This window comes from Triturus cristatus, chromosome 8, assembly GCF_964204655.1.
Source record: "Triturus cristatus chromosome 8, aTriCri1.1, whole genome shotgun sequence".
Taxonomy (NCBI): domain Eukaryota; kingdom Metazoa; phylum Chordata; class Amphibia; order Caudata; family Salamandridae; genus Triturus; species Triturus cristatus.
This window is the reverse complement of record NC_140591.1, coordinates 457,230,247-457,245,469: the sequence shown is the minus strand read 5'-3', so window position 1 is coordinate 457,245,469 and position 15,223 is coordinate 457,230,247. Positions and strand designations below refer to the sequence as shown.

The following is a 15,223-nucleotide window of genomic DNA, read 5'->3' as shown; positions in this document are numbered from 1 at the left end:
GCCGGGATCCGTGTACACTTGCGCTTTTTACCATTTAAATTAACCTTCAAGTGACCTACCATTTAAATTAACCTTCAAGTGACCGGGTAGAGCTTGGCATACTTAGTGTTAAGCTCTCTAAGCCTGCGTTTAACAGGGACAAACCGCCTGTGAGCCTCCTGAACCTGAGGGGTGAAGTCTGGGTACAGAGGCAGTACGGAGCCCTCATGGTTAAGTGTTCGAAGTTCTTGTGCCCTGCGCAATGTGGCATCCCTGTCTCGGTAATTCAATATGCGGGCTAGTATAGGGCTCAGGGGGCTTCGGGGAGGGGCCTAGGTGCCAGTGAGCGATGAGCCTGTTTGACCACGAAGATTGAGGAAAAGGCCTCACGACCGAGGTGTGTGATCAAAACATTCTTCACATATAATTCCATATTACCCGTCACGGTGGATTCCGGCAGACCCACAATGTGCAGATTGTTGCACCTTGGGCGCACCTCCAGGTCCTCAGCTTTAGTCTGTAGGCCCTCCACCAGTTTTCCCATTTTCTTTTGGGAGCCCGAGGCCTCAACATTCTGTTCTTCGATTTCAGAGACTCTCCTCTACACCATGTCAAGTCTCTCCGCGTGTTTGTCCACCCGCTCCGACATGCGGTCCATGCGATGAGATAGAGTCTATTTTCCTATCTATCGTGGAGAGGCTCTGTTGCATAGCTTCTAGTATATGGCACAAGTCTGCTCCGGGGTCATTTCCTGTGGCGCCCTGTTCCCCGGGTTCGGTGTCAGCACCATCCTCTCGGATTCTAGCTGACTTGCACTGGTCAAATTGTAATTTCGATTGAGTTTTGTCTGGCTTTCCCATTGTATTGTGGTATCATGCAGCCCCCGGGCAAGGAGGGTGGGTCCTGCGTCGTGTGTAATGGGAAATCTCTGTCATGTGCAGCGCCAGTGGCAACTCCTGGCCAGGAGCCTCAGGAGAAGGTGCAGCCCCCCGCCCCCGAAGGTCTGCTGATTTTAAATTATTGCCAGTAGTGATTAATTCCAACATGTAGCTGCCAGCAGCATTATGCCTTTCAGTAGTGGCAAGCTAGCTCCACTTCGCCAGACCGCAGCCACCACTAAGCCTCGCCCAGACTGCACGCTGCACAATTACTCCAGCAGACCCCAACAGTATCAGTACACCGCACATCCCGGTGTCCGTTTGTTCCCAGCTAACGGAGAGGCACAGCGACTCGGTATAGGGGGCGGCGATCGGGTGAGCTCAGCCCGCACCCGTCTGCCGACTCAGGACAATAGTGTGGGGTATCTCGGTGCGTAGATGCCACTAGAAGGGCACTGTCTTCAGTGTCTTCCCCTCTGATTAATCCGCTGGGAGCGTGGTGTTTAGTAAGCCCAGTTCAACCTCAGGAGAGTCGCACCACTCCGTCGCTGTTTTTGTAGTCCTGAAGAAGTCCCAAGGAAGACAAAACCCATTGGCTATGGCTACAATCAATATAATTTTATGAGAAGAGGTTTAATAAAGAATCGAATAGAAATCAAATCCAGGATCTTTGTTTTATTACATTGAAACAGGGACAATGTATTTATATTATGTATGGAGTATTTGGTACTGATGACTGAACTTGGAGTGCTGAGTAATATTTAAATAATTTTGGAAGCAAGATGATTGCCTAATAGAGGGTAGATTAGTGGCTGGTCCCTCATACTCATGCACACAAATTTTCTTTACTGTATGGAAATAATCTAACACACTTAAGCGATAAGTGCGGTAGTGGCTGCCCCAGTCATCTTTTGTAAGTCTTTTGTTGTAATGAACGTTGTGTTCATACTCGTTCATACTAGTATATGGTATGCGTTTTTATTATTCTCCAGTATTGAATTTTTCATAGATTCACATGCTTGTATCTTCCCCGTCGTCACAGTGGGAGTCTCACGGTAGTTAGAAAAGCAGTGCTATAAAAATACATTAGAAACCATCAAAAGGAAAGAAACACTTCAACATTCGTCAGCATCTTTATGTAGGTCTAAACTTTGACCAATCAGAGACGAGCCTTAGACCTCATATCCCCAGCAGAGCCACCATACCTCAGATCGTCGTGTGTGAGTCTCCCTGAGCTCTGCTTAGTTTTCAGTGAGTGAACTTATAACCCTGCTAGAATTCACCTCTAGGTACTGGTTTTTTACCTTCTTTGCTTCTAAAATGTCAGAGGGATTTAAGAAGAGGCTTTTTAGACCCTGCAGATCTTGTGGGAAGGCAAGACTTTTCTCTGAGGACCCCCACAAGGACTGTCTCTAGTGCCTTTATCCCAAACATACAGCCAAGGACTGTAAATACTGCAGAACGTTTTCGGCCAAAACTCTGAACGACAGGGAGCTAGTTTGTTATTATGGTTCCAAAAGAATAAATCTAGATCGTATTCTGGATCTGACGTTGATGAAAGTCCTGGGCCATCCTCAGCTGAGAGGAAACGTACAAATGAAAGGCTGATCCTAAGAAAATAAAGGCAGATAAATCCTCCTCTGCCAAACAACTAGCCCTGAAACAAAGAGACTCTGGTCTAAAAAAGTCTTCTGCTGCTTCTCTGCCTGTCACACCTCTAAAACAGGCTTCGTCGACGAGAAAAGCTCCATTGACGGACCCGTCGTCTAGAACGACAGCCAAATCTCCATCGACGTCTGTAGCTACGACCGTGTCGAAGACGGCGGTTGTGACTGCCTCATCGGCGAATATGATCACTTCATCGATGGCATCGTCGACGGCATAGACGACGGGCACTCCATCGATGACTGTGTTTAAATGCCCTTCTAGACTGCCGATATGGACAACAATCACTTTCAGACGTCTCCCTTCATTGACTGCGTCATCAACGGAACAAAAACAGGACAATAAAAGTCTCAAATTGATCCAAAAGTCTCCAGGTCTGACATCTTTAACCAAGATATCACCTCTGCCTCCCTCTCACAGCTCCGGTTTAATTGCCAGGACACGGATGCGGAAGAGGAGACACATATGCAGGACATGTCGGATTATATGGAAAGTGATTACTCCTTCACGGGTCGTCCATGTGCGCAACAATACAACTCTTTCCAGGAGCTCTATCCATATGAAGCTTACGAGGAGCAACAGGAGGTACGGAGAGATTCCATGCTGGTGCCAAGCTCCCTGGTCACCGACCTTAGACTCATGCTCCATGATTGTTACAAAAAATGTCCAGACTCTCATGCTCCAGTACCGCTGATGCCCGGAGGACCGAGTATTCAGGTTCATTCTCCACCGCCAGTGGTTACTCCACCGCCCACTTATCAAGAAGAGAGACCAGCACCTCGGTGCATTACAATGCAAGACAACTACGTTGAGAGTGAAGCAGTCGATCAGCCTAAAGAGGGTGAACTCATTCAGGATCCAAACTTGGTTGGCAGAGAATGGGATGATTACATTGCTCCATCTTCACCGTCTCCTTCGGGCCCCCCGTGAAATTGCCTCCGGGAGATAATGGAGGCTTCCATGAGTTACTGGAAAGGGCTTCTAGAAGATTTGATTTGCTCTTGCCTGTAGTACAAACCGAATGCTTCCTCTATGACTTTAAGGATCCGGCTAAAAAATTGGTACGATCCATACTGATTGTGGATTTTATATGGAATGAAGGTTTGAAGCTTATAAAAATACAGCCTCCGTTCGGCTGTTTTGCTGAGGATGGAAAAGAAATACAAAGCACCCGATTCTGCTCCTGCATGTTTGAGTAGGCATCCTCGACCTGATTCAGTTATAATGCAAGCCGCGCAGAGGGGCTCCAGGAATCCGCAGTCTCCTTGTTCGGTGCCTGCAGATAGAGAGGGTAAACGCCTAGACAGCATTGGCAGACGCTTTGCTACTATGGCTGCTACTTCCATCAAGGCCTCCAATGCCTCAGCGATCTTGGGGCGGTACAACCGTCAATTGTGGTCGGAAGCGAAATACCTCCTGCAGGAAGGTGCTAGAGCTTCTTCTGAATACATTGATTCAGCAATTGATCTGTCTTCGATTGCTTTCAGACAAATTGCAGGAGCCGCTGTTCTCCGTAGGCAGGGCTGGCTGAGGGCGACGTCTTTCCGCCCTGAAGTTCAATCAAAGATCTTAGATATGCCCTTCGATGGGGAAAACCTGTTTGGAAAACATGTTGACGAGGAGTAACAGGGTATCAAGAAGGATCCTAAGTTCCTTAGGTATGCTGCAGCAAAGACGTTTTCAGTCCTTTTGTGGAGGAAGAGTACGGATTCAACAAAGATCTTCCTAGCAATCATACAGATTTCATCCGTATTTGAATAACACAAATAGACCGCAGTATGGAGGACAGCAGCAGCAACATTTTCATGCTTTCAATGCATTGTACAATCAGCAATCAGCTAGACGCAAGCCTTCGGCAAGAGGTAAATCATACGATTCTTCTAGAAGACATTGACGTTTTACGTCCACCAGCCACCTCTTCTCGACTTTAACCTCAGTAGCGTCATCATCTTTCTCCCTGTCTGTGCCAATATGGGAAGCCATTACAAAGGGCAAATGGTTACTGGGCATCATCTATCGGGACCACGCACTAGAATTTGTTCACAAGCCACCTCGAAATCTACCCTAAAGGAGGACGCGTCAATCAACATCTTCTTTTGTTAAAGCAAGAAATCTCGACCTTGCAGTTAAAAGGAGCAATAGAGAAAATTCCTTTCAGTCAACAAGGAAAAGTCTTCTTCTTCCTTATAAGGAAAAAATGTGGGAAATGCACACAGGTCATGTACCTCAGACAGCTGAACAAATACATCAAGAAACAATCTTTCAGAATGTTGTCCCTACAAGAGGTTCTCTTATTGGTGAACAAAGGAGATTTCTAAGTGTCTCTTGATCTCTTAGACGCATACTTCCACACCCCTGTTCATGCGAAGCACCGTCAATTCCTGATGTTTGAGGTGGCAGGGTGTCACTATCAGTTCAAAGTTCTACACTTCGGCCTTTGCTCAGCTCCCAGAGTTTTCACTAAATGTATGGCTCCGTTAGCGGCATTTCTGAGAAGGCAGGGCCACCAGGTTTATCCCTGCCTGGACGATTGACTGGTAAAAGGGTCCACATTCTCCCTCGCAAGAAGATTTACATGGGCTTGTCAATGGCTGTTCAAGTCTATAGGGCTGCAACTCCATGTAGAGAAGTCATGTCCGATCCCAAACCAGAAACTTACATTTCTCGGAGCGGTGCTTGACACCAGGTCGATGAAGGCTTTTCCCACTCCAGAACCAAAGCACAAGATAATGCACTTGGTAGCCCTTCTGCGCGCCAAAGAGTCCACTTCTGTGGTAGTGTACAAATCTTTGCTGGGGATGCTGTCATCATGCATCCCGTTGATACCAAATTGTTGTTTACACAAGACCTCTCCAAGAGCAGCTAGACATGCAGTGGATTCAGGTGTGTGGCTCCTTCGAAGATATCATCCACATCTCTCAGACTATAAAACAGGCGCTATCATGGAGTGAGAAAGAACGCAATATCTCTCCAGGACTCTCGCTTCAGACAACAGTGCTCAGTTACGTTATGACTTCGGATGCCTCGATGGAAGGTTGGGGGGCGCATCGCCAAGAATTGCAAATCCATGGAAAATCGTCTGTTCAGGAAACGCAAATGCACATCAATCTCTTGGAACTGAGGGCAGTTTTTCTGGGACTGCAGGCATTCCTTCCAATAATCCAAGGTGCTTCTGTTCTGGTAAGAACAGACAACACCACAACGATGTTCTACCTGGCCAAACAAGCGGGCATCAGGTCTTGCACTATATCAGACCAAGCACAGGAAATCTGGAGATGGCTTATTCAACACCAGATAACGTTGCAGATAGAGCATGTTCCAGTTGTGGACAATGAGTGGATGGATTATTTAAACAGAAACTATTCCCAATGTCACAAATGGGAATTAGACTGGAAGCAGCTAATTTTCAAACTGTGGGGTACTCCGAAACTGGATCTCTGCATTTGCAGAGGACGGGAATGTTCGCCTATGCTTTCCCGCCATTTCCTCTCATCCCAAAAGTGCTGAGCAAAATGAAGAAGGAACCATGCCCTCTCATTCTCATAGCTCTGGCATGGCCGAGACAGTTTTGGTACCCAGAACTTCTGTACTCAATCTCTCCGCACGTTCTCTTTCAACCACTGCCAAACTTGCTGTCAATGGACAACGGTCAGATAGTTCAACCTCCGATAAAATCTCTGTGTTTATCAGCCTGGAACCTCACGACTATGAATTTACAGATCTAGACATTCCTCCGCATTGCAAGTCCATCCTACAGCGTGCCAGAGCTTCTTCCACTAATAAGTCATATGCTGCAAAACGGAAGAGATTCTGCCACTGGTGTTTTGAAAAAGGTATACATCCTTTACTCTCGACCCCGGAGCAAGTATTGCCTTACCTCCTTCTTTTGGCAGAATCAAAATTGGCTCATTCATCAATCAAAGTACACCTGACTGCAATTTCCAGGTTTCGCAGGAAACCAGGGGAACTCTTGATCTGGTCGACCAGAATAGTTCAACATTGGCTTGGACAGCACTCCCATATATAAAAAGCTAGGTCATTCACACTACATATATGTCACAGACCAGTAGCAGTATGATAGCTATTGTATCCAAAGTTCTTGTGCAACTTGCAGGATATCCGAAAAGTTCAAGGATGATGAAATGACGATCCAACAAAATTCTGAGTATATTTGTTGATTTTAATGTTCTTCAATGCATGTTGAAAAAAGGGAAACAGCCAACACGTGTTTCGTCTGTACAAGGTAAGTACAACGACTTTTTCAAGGCAATGTGCAGGAGCGGAGTATATGCAAAATAAACTAGTATCCTATAAGTGTTGCTAATGATGTAAAGATCCATAAAAAAGTATCCAATAAGTGAGTCTTCCGTTTGGGCAAATCGTGCCAATAATAAGTCCGTTAGGCTTGTAATGTAACCAAATCGTAATTTGTAAAAGCTGAGGAGCAAGACAAGTCCGTTTAGATGCACATAGCTTGCTCAAAAAACCCCTGAAGCCAAAATAGAGCTCAACGGGTGTTCACGTAATGTAGGGCAGGCAAAGCACAAGGTGACATAGTCAAGTCTCCAAGCTAATGCCGTGAGAAAGGATGCCGCGCCTGATAACGCTGTAGTGTGAATGACATAGCTTTTTATATATGGGAGTGCTGTCCAAGCCAATTTTTCTAGATAATTTTCCGTCATTTTGTGGTCTCACTTTGCTTATGGCACTTTAAGGTAGTAAGTGCTTTTGGCTTATCAAGCACCCCTTGATACCTAGAGTTATGTTTTATAATATATGCCTTTACTTGACTGTTGTGACACTTGTTTGATGTGCGGTCCATTCCCAGCTTGGGAACACTACTACCTTTCTGCTTAATTCAGAATAGTTAAACAGTTCATGAAGGGCCTTTTCAGAGTTTTTCCACCCTTAAAGCACCCTGCAGTTCCATGGGAGTTAAACACAGTCCTCGCTCAATTGATGAAACCGCCCTTTGAGCCGATCCACAAAGCTGATTTAAAATACGTCTCAAGGAAGATGGCGTTCTTATTGGCCCTCACATCGGCTAGAAGAATCCGTGAGATTCAGGCTTTCACTGTTGCTGAACCTTTTCTCCAGTTCAAACGAGATAAAGTAATGTTGAGAACAAACCCTCACTTTCTACCGAAGGTTCCAACTTCATTTAATGTAAAAGAACCGGTAGTCCTCACAACCTACTTCGGAAATCCTTCCACCCCTGCTGAACGGGCATTGCATTCTTTGGATGTGAAGCGATGCCTTAAATTCTACATCCATAGAACAGGGACTTTCAGGAAATCGAATCAGCTCTTTGTATCTTTTACATCTCCAAGGAAAGGCCAAGCCCTTTCAAGAAGTAGTATTGCACGTTGGATTTCTTCTGCGATTGTTTTCTGCCATAACAAAGCTGGAAGACTTCTGTCTGCAAATGTTGCTGCGCACACCTCAAGGAAGATGGCAGCCTCTACAGCCCTTTTTGCTGGAGTATCGCTTCCAGACATCTGTAGAGCGGCAACATGGTGGAACATGTATACGTTCACCAAGCACTGCTGCCTGGATTCGGCATGGAGGAAAGATGCTGCTGTGGGTCAAGCGGTCCTGAGGCATCTGTTCATGAAAGATACAGTCTTTTCATATCTATTTCCACTGTTCTATTTTGGATATTAGACACAGGGGATGTGTCTGTTGAGTATATTATGCATGTTTAGATAGTTAGATATGTATATTTATAGGTTTGTAGTGATTTGCTTGGGGATGATTATGTATATGTGTGTATATATATATATATATGTCTCCATTGTAGCTCTGTTTTCAAGAACGCACTCCGAGCAGCCCAATTCCACTGAATTCTTTATTCTGGAGGAACCGCAACCATGTATTCCGGATTGCTTGCACCTGATGCGTTTCTGGGCCCCCAGCCCCTTATTCATAGGTAAAACAGCACTTGCGCAGAAATGCTACAAACTCCAATTTAAACAAATACTGAAAATTCATACCCTCCAGTGGGTTTCAGGTGAGTACCTTATTGCAGTGCATGATGGAGTTTGTAGTGTTAAACAAACAAGTTTTCCCTTCGGTGGGTTTCTGCGTGGCTGCTTGATTTTCGAAATTCTTCAAACCCTCCAGTGGGCCTCAGTAAAGCAAATCTCCGGTTAAAATCAGAAGGCTGTTGTGCCCTCGAGGGTTAAAGCTGGTTCCAACTCGTGGCCCCATGTTTGATTCAGTATGATGGTGCAGTTCTCCACAGCCAGAGCAGCCGTGATTAATGTTTCCATTGTAGCTCTATTCTTAAGAACGCACTCGCAGCAGCCCAATTACTCTGAATTCTTTATTCGCGTCAGGTGCAAGCAATCTGGAATGCATGTTTCCGGTTCCTCCAGAATAAAGAATTCAGTGGAATTGGGCTGCTGCTTTCTAATTTCATAGTACTGCTTTTCTAACTACTGCAAGACTCTCACCATGACAATAGGGAAGATACAGGCATGTGAATCTATGACCGTTATCAATACTGGATAACCACAGTGTACAGGTAAGTAACTTGTTTTTTTGTCAAAGTATTCCATGGCAGTGTCATGTCAGAATACCATAATGTATATCAATGAGGAAAATGATTTTTTTTATCTCCCAGTTGTGTATCCTATGTTCCCCAATATGAGCTATCCCTACCCTTGTTTTGTGCATGTCTCTGCCCTCTGCTGATTGGGAAATAGTGGGGAAACTTGACATTATTGGTCAATATCAAACTACAAGTCAAGAAAGACAATCTATGCATCAGGAACAGGAGTAGAATTAAGACTTTGTAGTGGTCCGACATGTATGCTACTTAAGTACCACTGGAAAGACAAAGGAAGTGGCATACCAAATCCATCCCTAATGATGCGCTATGGCACAACACACTACTGCTCCAGCTTGTCTGTTGGAAACATCTGCAAATTGGGTAGATCAGGACATCCATGTCCTTAATCCAAGGTCTGGATCTAACATCCATTCTTTCCGTTCTTCACATTTAGCTTGCATTCATCTTAGATACAGGAGTTCGGATCTGATAATCATAGAAAGGATGCCATCAAGGGATAACTGAGCCTCTCTATTAGAACTTGTGAGATAAAATGCTACTCCAGTTCTGCTACCTTTGGGACTAGGGAACATGCTGCCCACCAGTGCATGAACAGTTTGAGCATGGGAGGAGAAGAGCTCTGGCAAGAAAATGTCTTTACACGGCCACCACCATGAACTACATACGGTAGAAGCATAGAAACAAAGTGAGATGGTGTTCATTATTAGGTGTTTTGTGGGTAGTGTATGGAATTGCAATGTGATTTGACAGCATTCAAACTAAGGATGCTTAGATTTCAGTCCTAACTTTAGAACTTTTTGTGCTCTAAGTGTTTAAGTAGTGTTTTTCTGCAGACCGTAATTTCCAATGCTGATATGGCACCTTATGAAAACACAGGTATCATTTTACTTAAAAACCTGCAAAGTTGATTTTGTTCCCTCTTATTTCCCAGAAATCTGGGATTTGGCTTATCTTTTTAGTAATAGATTTACATATGTGTCGTCACTTGTTCTTACCTGTGATCTGGTTAGATGTCTACAGAAAAGTGTACATATTGAGACATGTCTGTGCTAATTTGCTGTGTCAACTTTGGGACAAGCTTCACTATACTAATTGGTTGGTAATTTTATTTCTTGCAGATAGCCTGTGGATTTGCACATACGTTAGTACTGACAGATGAAGGCGGACTGTATGCATGGGGTGCAAATTCCTATGGTCAGTTAGGCACCGGCAATAAAAGTAACCAATCCTACCCTGTATCAGTCAGTGTGAACAAAGAAAGGTACTCTCGAAAGAAATAACTTTGTGTGTGTTTCTTTGTGTAGCTAAATATGTTTTTGCCTTTTCGAAAAACAGTACATAACGCACTTGAAGTAGTGGGACTTAGTGCATTAAAATATTTTGTCAACCTCTGTCCTTAATTGGCCTGCACCTGAAACCTGTTTCCGCATGAAAAAACTGACCTATGCTAAGGAGGAGGCCCCCTGACATTTTCAAGTCAAATTCTGTTTGACGAGCCATACGATACAACTACTATGCACATTATGGACAACTAACTGGATATCTAGATCAAATATGCACCCCTCTGCTATCTCTGTTCAATCACTTAGCAGGGTTTCAGACCATTGAGCCTGAGGTTCTTACAGCTTTCCGGGTGAAGTACTTGGGTTACTCTGGTAGGATCCTCAACTTGTTCTCGTTCTTGAAACAAAGCAGGGACAAATATCTTCACCTCATCAGTCTGAACCTACAGCCCTGCATTAGGGGCCATGAGAACTCCTTTCATTCTTGCAGATTTTCAAACTATTAATGGAACCCCTAAGAGATCCGGACTCGCACTTCTTTGTTTGGCCTCTTTGTACTCTCTCACTGACACACAGATTTAACTATGAATCTCAAACAGATAAAGCTTTTCTTGGAGGTGGTTGGGCTTTAATTGTCATATAAATGCAATTATTGCACTCTTCTCTTCATGAACACTGGCCATGCCTCCTAAAAACACGAACTTTGTTAAAGAATTTCGGTTTGTTGTAGATTGGCATAAGTTTTTTTTTTTTTTTTTTTTTTTTCTTTTCAAAAAAACCTTTATTCAGCATGATCACAGAATACACAGCCTCATGCCTACAACCATCTTGTGGCCGGCGGCTTAAAATGAAAATGAGAGTAAATGTTGAACACAGCTGCCTGCCTACAACCCACCAGGGGCCGGCTGCGGCGTAAGGGAGAGGGACGATCAGAAAGTCAACATGTACGAACACAACCCATCAATCACTGAACATTTTGCATGAAATGAGTTTTCCACAGTAGTATGCACCAGTTGTAGCGAGGAACCTCACAGTTGCGCGCATAACCCGCTCCACCCCACATCCCAGTGCGTCGTCTAATCGAGGGACAGAGGGGGAGCCACCCACCGCACAGCCCCAATTACAGTAAGGGATGACATCCATCCCGGCCCATGACAAGCAGTCCCGGCCTCCGTATAGTCAGTGGGGTCTCTGGACGTAAAAATAGTGACGTGGAAGGGTAGGGGGCGAGTGGGCAGGAAAGCCCATCACGTCTGTGGGTGCGACAGCAGATACGTCCGTAGGGGATCCCAGACATCAGTTGGCCTAGATGCGGAAGGTAGTAATTCTGCATATCGAAGTAAAGTGTCTTGACAGTGTACCATGTCTCTGACCCATTCCTTAAATTTGGGAGCTCTGCCCCGTCCCCATCTACAGGCTATCAGTCGTTTTGCTATAAGGAGGGCAATAGTGGCAAATCGGCGTGACGGTTTTTTTATAGTTTGGGTGTAACCGAGAAGCGCCTGCTCCGGAGAGGGTGCCAACTGGACATCCAGCATTTCTGAAATGCCGGAGTATACTTGTTGCCAGTAGTTAGCTATTTCCCGGCATTCCCACGCCATGTGGAAAAAGTCCGCCGCCGGAGCGCGGCACCGCCAGCAAAGATCGTCCTCCCGAAGGCCCACCCTACACATGGATCTTGGAGTACAATAAAGCCTATGTAGGAATCTGTAGTGAATCACCCTGAACCTGCTGCTGGAGGAGATTTGTTCCGTTTGTAAGCAACAATAGCTCCAGAGTTCGTCAGCTATGGGCAGTCCCAGTTCTTCCTCCCATTTGTTACGCGCCTTGCAAGGTAAGGGGTCTGGTGTAGAGCGCATAGTGTGGTATAGGGTGGAAACCGCGTGTGCCGGAGTGGGAGCTTTAAGTATCCGGTGCAAGGGTTCTAATGTGGGTGGTTCACTTGGAAATTCCTCCGTCAATGCACGAATACCACTACGAAGCCTAATGTAGAGGAATGTGTCCATGAAAGTGGGTGCAAGGCCAGCGAACATGTGCGATTGGGAGCGGAATTGGCCGTCATGATAAAGGTCCCCCCATGTCGTAATGTGGAATTTGGCCATAAAGTTTTTGAACAGTTGTTCCTGTAAAAGGGGCAACCGGGGATGGTATGCCAGGGGAAGCAAGGGAGAATAAAGTAGCGATGTGTGGGTTATCCGCGCAATATATCGCCACGCCAGAATGGAGCTCGAAATAGTGGTGCGGTACGTCGCGCGTGTCTCTGGTGTACTGAGTATCGCTCCCTCCAGTGGAATAGGTGCAACCAGCCAGTGTTCCACAGCCGTCTGAGGCATGAAAGGAGTGGGGCGAATCCAGTGATGAACGTAGTGGGCTTGTGCACTATGAAAGTACATCTCAAAGTTCGGCAGGTCAAACCCTCCCTGCGCGAACGGAAGAGTCAACACCTCCCAACGCAGACGCGGCCTCTTTCCACCCCACCCCACACCAGACGAATAAGCTCAGACCTCAGAAGTTGAAAGAAGGATTTGGCGGGATAATAGGGAATATTCATGATGAGGTACAAGAGCTTCGGAAGAACCACCATCTTGATCAGGGATGCGCGGCCTGCAAAAGAGAGGGGCAGCGTGATCCATCTGGACACGCAAGCCTGGATATGTTCAAACGTACGGCCATAGTTCATCCGCATTAGCTCTTCACGGTCATGGGAGAGAAGTATGCCTAGGTAGCGAACCTCATCCATGTCCCATCTTAGGGGGTAGTCCAAAGGAAACGGCTGAGCGGCTGCAGTCAGCGGAAATATAGTGGATTTTCCCCAGTTGATATGGATACCCGACATACCCGCAAAGCGAATAAACTCCCGGAGGATAGGATTGAGGTTGGTAGCAGGATCACGGATGTATAGCGTGATGTCATCCGCGTATAAGGATATGAGGACCTCACGCTGAAGACAGCGCAGAGCCTTGTCCCGGTGATGCTGACGGAGCCGGGCCGCCAGGGGCTCCATCGCCACCGCAAACAGAAGTGGAGATAGGGGGCATCCCTGGCGAGTTCCCCGCGACACTATAAAGGGGTCCGATATCCGCCCATTCAACCCCACCCTAGCAAACGGTCGGTCATACAGGATATCAATCCAGCGCGTAAAACCCAGTGGCATTCCCATATTGCGTAAAATACAGTGAAGATAGTCCCATTCCAGAGAGTCAAAGGCCTTGGTGGCGTCTAAAAAAACCGCCACCAATGGCAAATCCGGGTCTACATTATGCATAACGGAAAAAAGCGTCCGAAGGTTGTTGGAGGTGGCCCTACCAGGAACAAACCCCGCTTGATCAGACAACACCAGGCCTCCCAGTAATAACTGCAAGCGATTAGCCAGTATTTTAGTCAGGATTTTGGCGTCACAGTTAATTAACGAGAGAGGACGATAAGAGTCGCAGTATTGGGGTGGTTTTCCAGGCTTTAATAAGGAGGTAATCAGAGCCTCTTGCATAGATGAGGGAAGCGTGCCGGACTCATGTGCCTCCATGTATACCTCTCGGAGTACCGGAGCTAGGATATCAATAAACGCCTTGTAGAAATCCATGGGCAGCCCGTCCAGCCCCGGAGCCTTCCCCGGTGCCATCTGATTGATCGCATCCCTAACCTCATCCAGGCCTATTGGCTCCGCAAGAAACTCCCGTTGGCGGTCGGAGAGCCAGCCCAGCGTGAGCTCCCTAAGGTAGTCGCCAATGTCCAGTGTGCCTACCCTAGTAGTAGAATATAGCGTAGAGTAGTGTGCAGTGAAGGCCGCTAAAAGCGAGTGTGTATCACGGATAGGGGTCCCATCCTCTCCCTCCAGCTCCAGCACAAAATTGGAGCCCCGCGGCGGGCGGATCGCTCCTGCCAGCGATTTACCGGGTCGCTCCCCCTCTCCGTACACTCGAGCCCTAAAGTACTTGCCCCGGAAATTCACCTCTCTTTCAGCGGTGGAAGTGTAGTCTGATAGTGTTTCGCGGTACTTCGCCTGTGCATCTGTGTTGTCAGCGTAGTCAGGGCTGGTTTCCAGGGTGTGGAGTGTGGACTCCAGTCTACGCAATGCATCTCGCAGGACCCTCAGCACCCCGGAGCTCTTGGAGATGCAGAACCCCCGTATTGTGACCTTCAGTGCTTCCCAAAAAGTGGCCGCCCGTTCCACCGATCCCTTGTTACGAGATATGAAATCTTCTAGTTCTTGACCCAGTTCGGTTCGAAACAGATCATCAAGTAAGATGTTGGGTTGGAGTCGCCACGTCGGGGGTCTACCCATTATATCCGGTAGACGAAACTTGGCTAGCACCGGGGAGTGGTCGGAGTATGTACGGCCTACATGACGCACCTCTACCAGGGAGGGAGCTAAGGCCCTATTCACCATGATGTAGTCTATTCTGGCCCATGTGGCATGTGCAGAATTCCAGTGCGTGCCTTCCAGAGAGGTCGGGTTTAAGTGGCGCCAGGCATCGACGACATCCTGAGTGTCACAAATGTCCCTCAGGTATCTATGTGTTTAGTGTAATGGTGTATAGATGGGTTTGACCTATCCAAAGCGGGGTCCAATACAGCGTTGAAGTCTCCCCCCCAGATGAGGTGTGTGGAACCCAAGTCTCTGATCTTGTTCCAGAGAGCCATGAAACTGCTCGGGTTATCGCAGTTGGGGCCATATGAGCAGGCTAGGGTGATAGTCTCGATGCCTATCCTTCCCCACGCTATACAATATCGGCCCTCGCGATCTGCGGTGGTGCCCAGAGGAACATAGGGAATACCTCTTTTGATTAGGATGGCAGTGCCTCTCGCATAAGACGAGTAAGGTGCATGAAGCGAGTGGGCCGCCC

The 15,223-nt window shown here is 46.7% G+C and overlaps 1 protein-coding gene across 2 annotated transcripts in view; it reads left to right on the top strand.

Annotated features, from left to right (window-relative positions):
- RCBTB2 (RCC1 and BTB domain containing protein 2) overlaps window positions 1–15,223 on the top strand; it is a 331,364-nt gene that overhangs the window by 205,508 nt on the left and 110,633 nt on the right. For both annotated transcript variants that reach the window (XM_085621887.1, XM_085621886.1), the window contains one exon: window positions 10,215–10,357. In XM_085621887.1, the coding sequence (XP_085478013.1) occupies window positions 10,215–10,357 (143 nt within the window). The remainder of the gene's footprint in view (window positions 1–10,214; window positions 10,358–15,223) is intronic.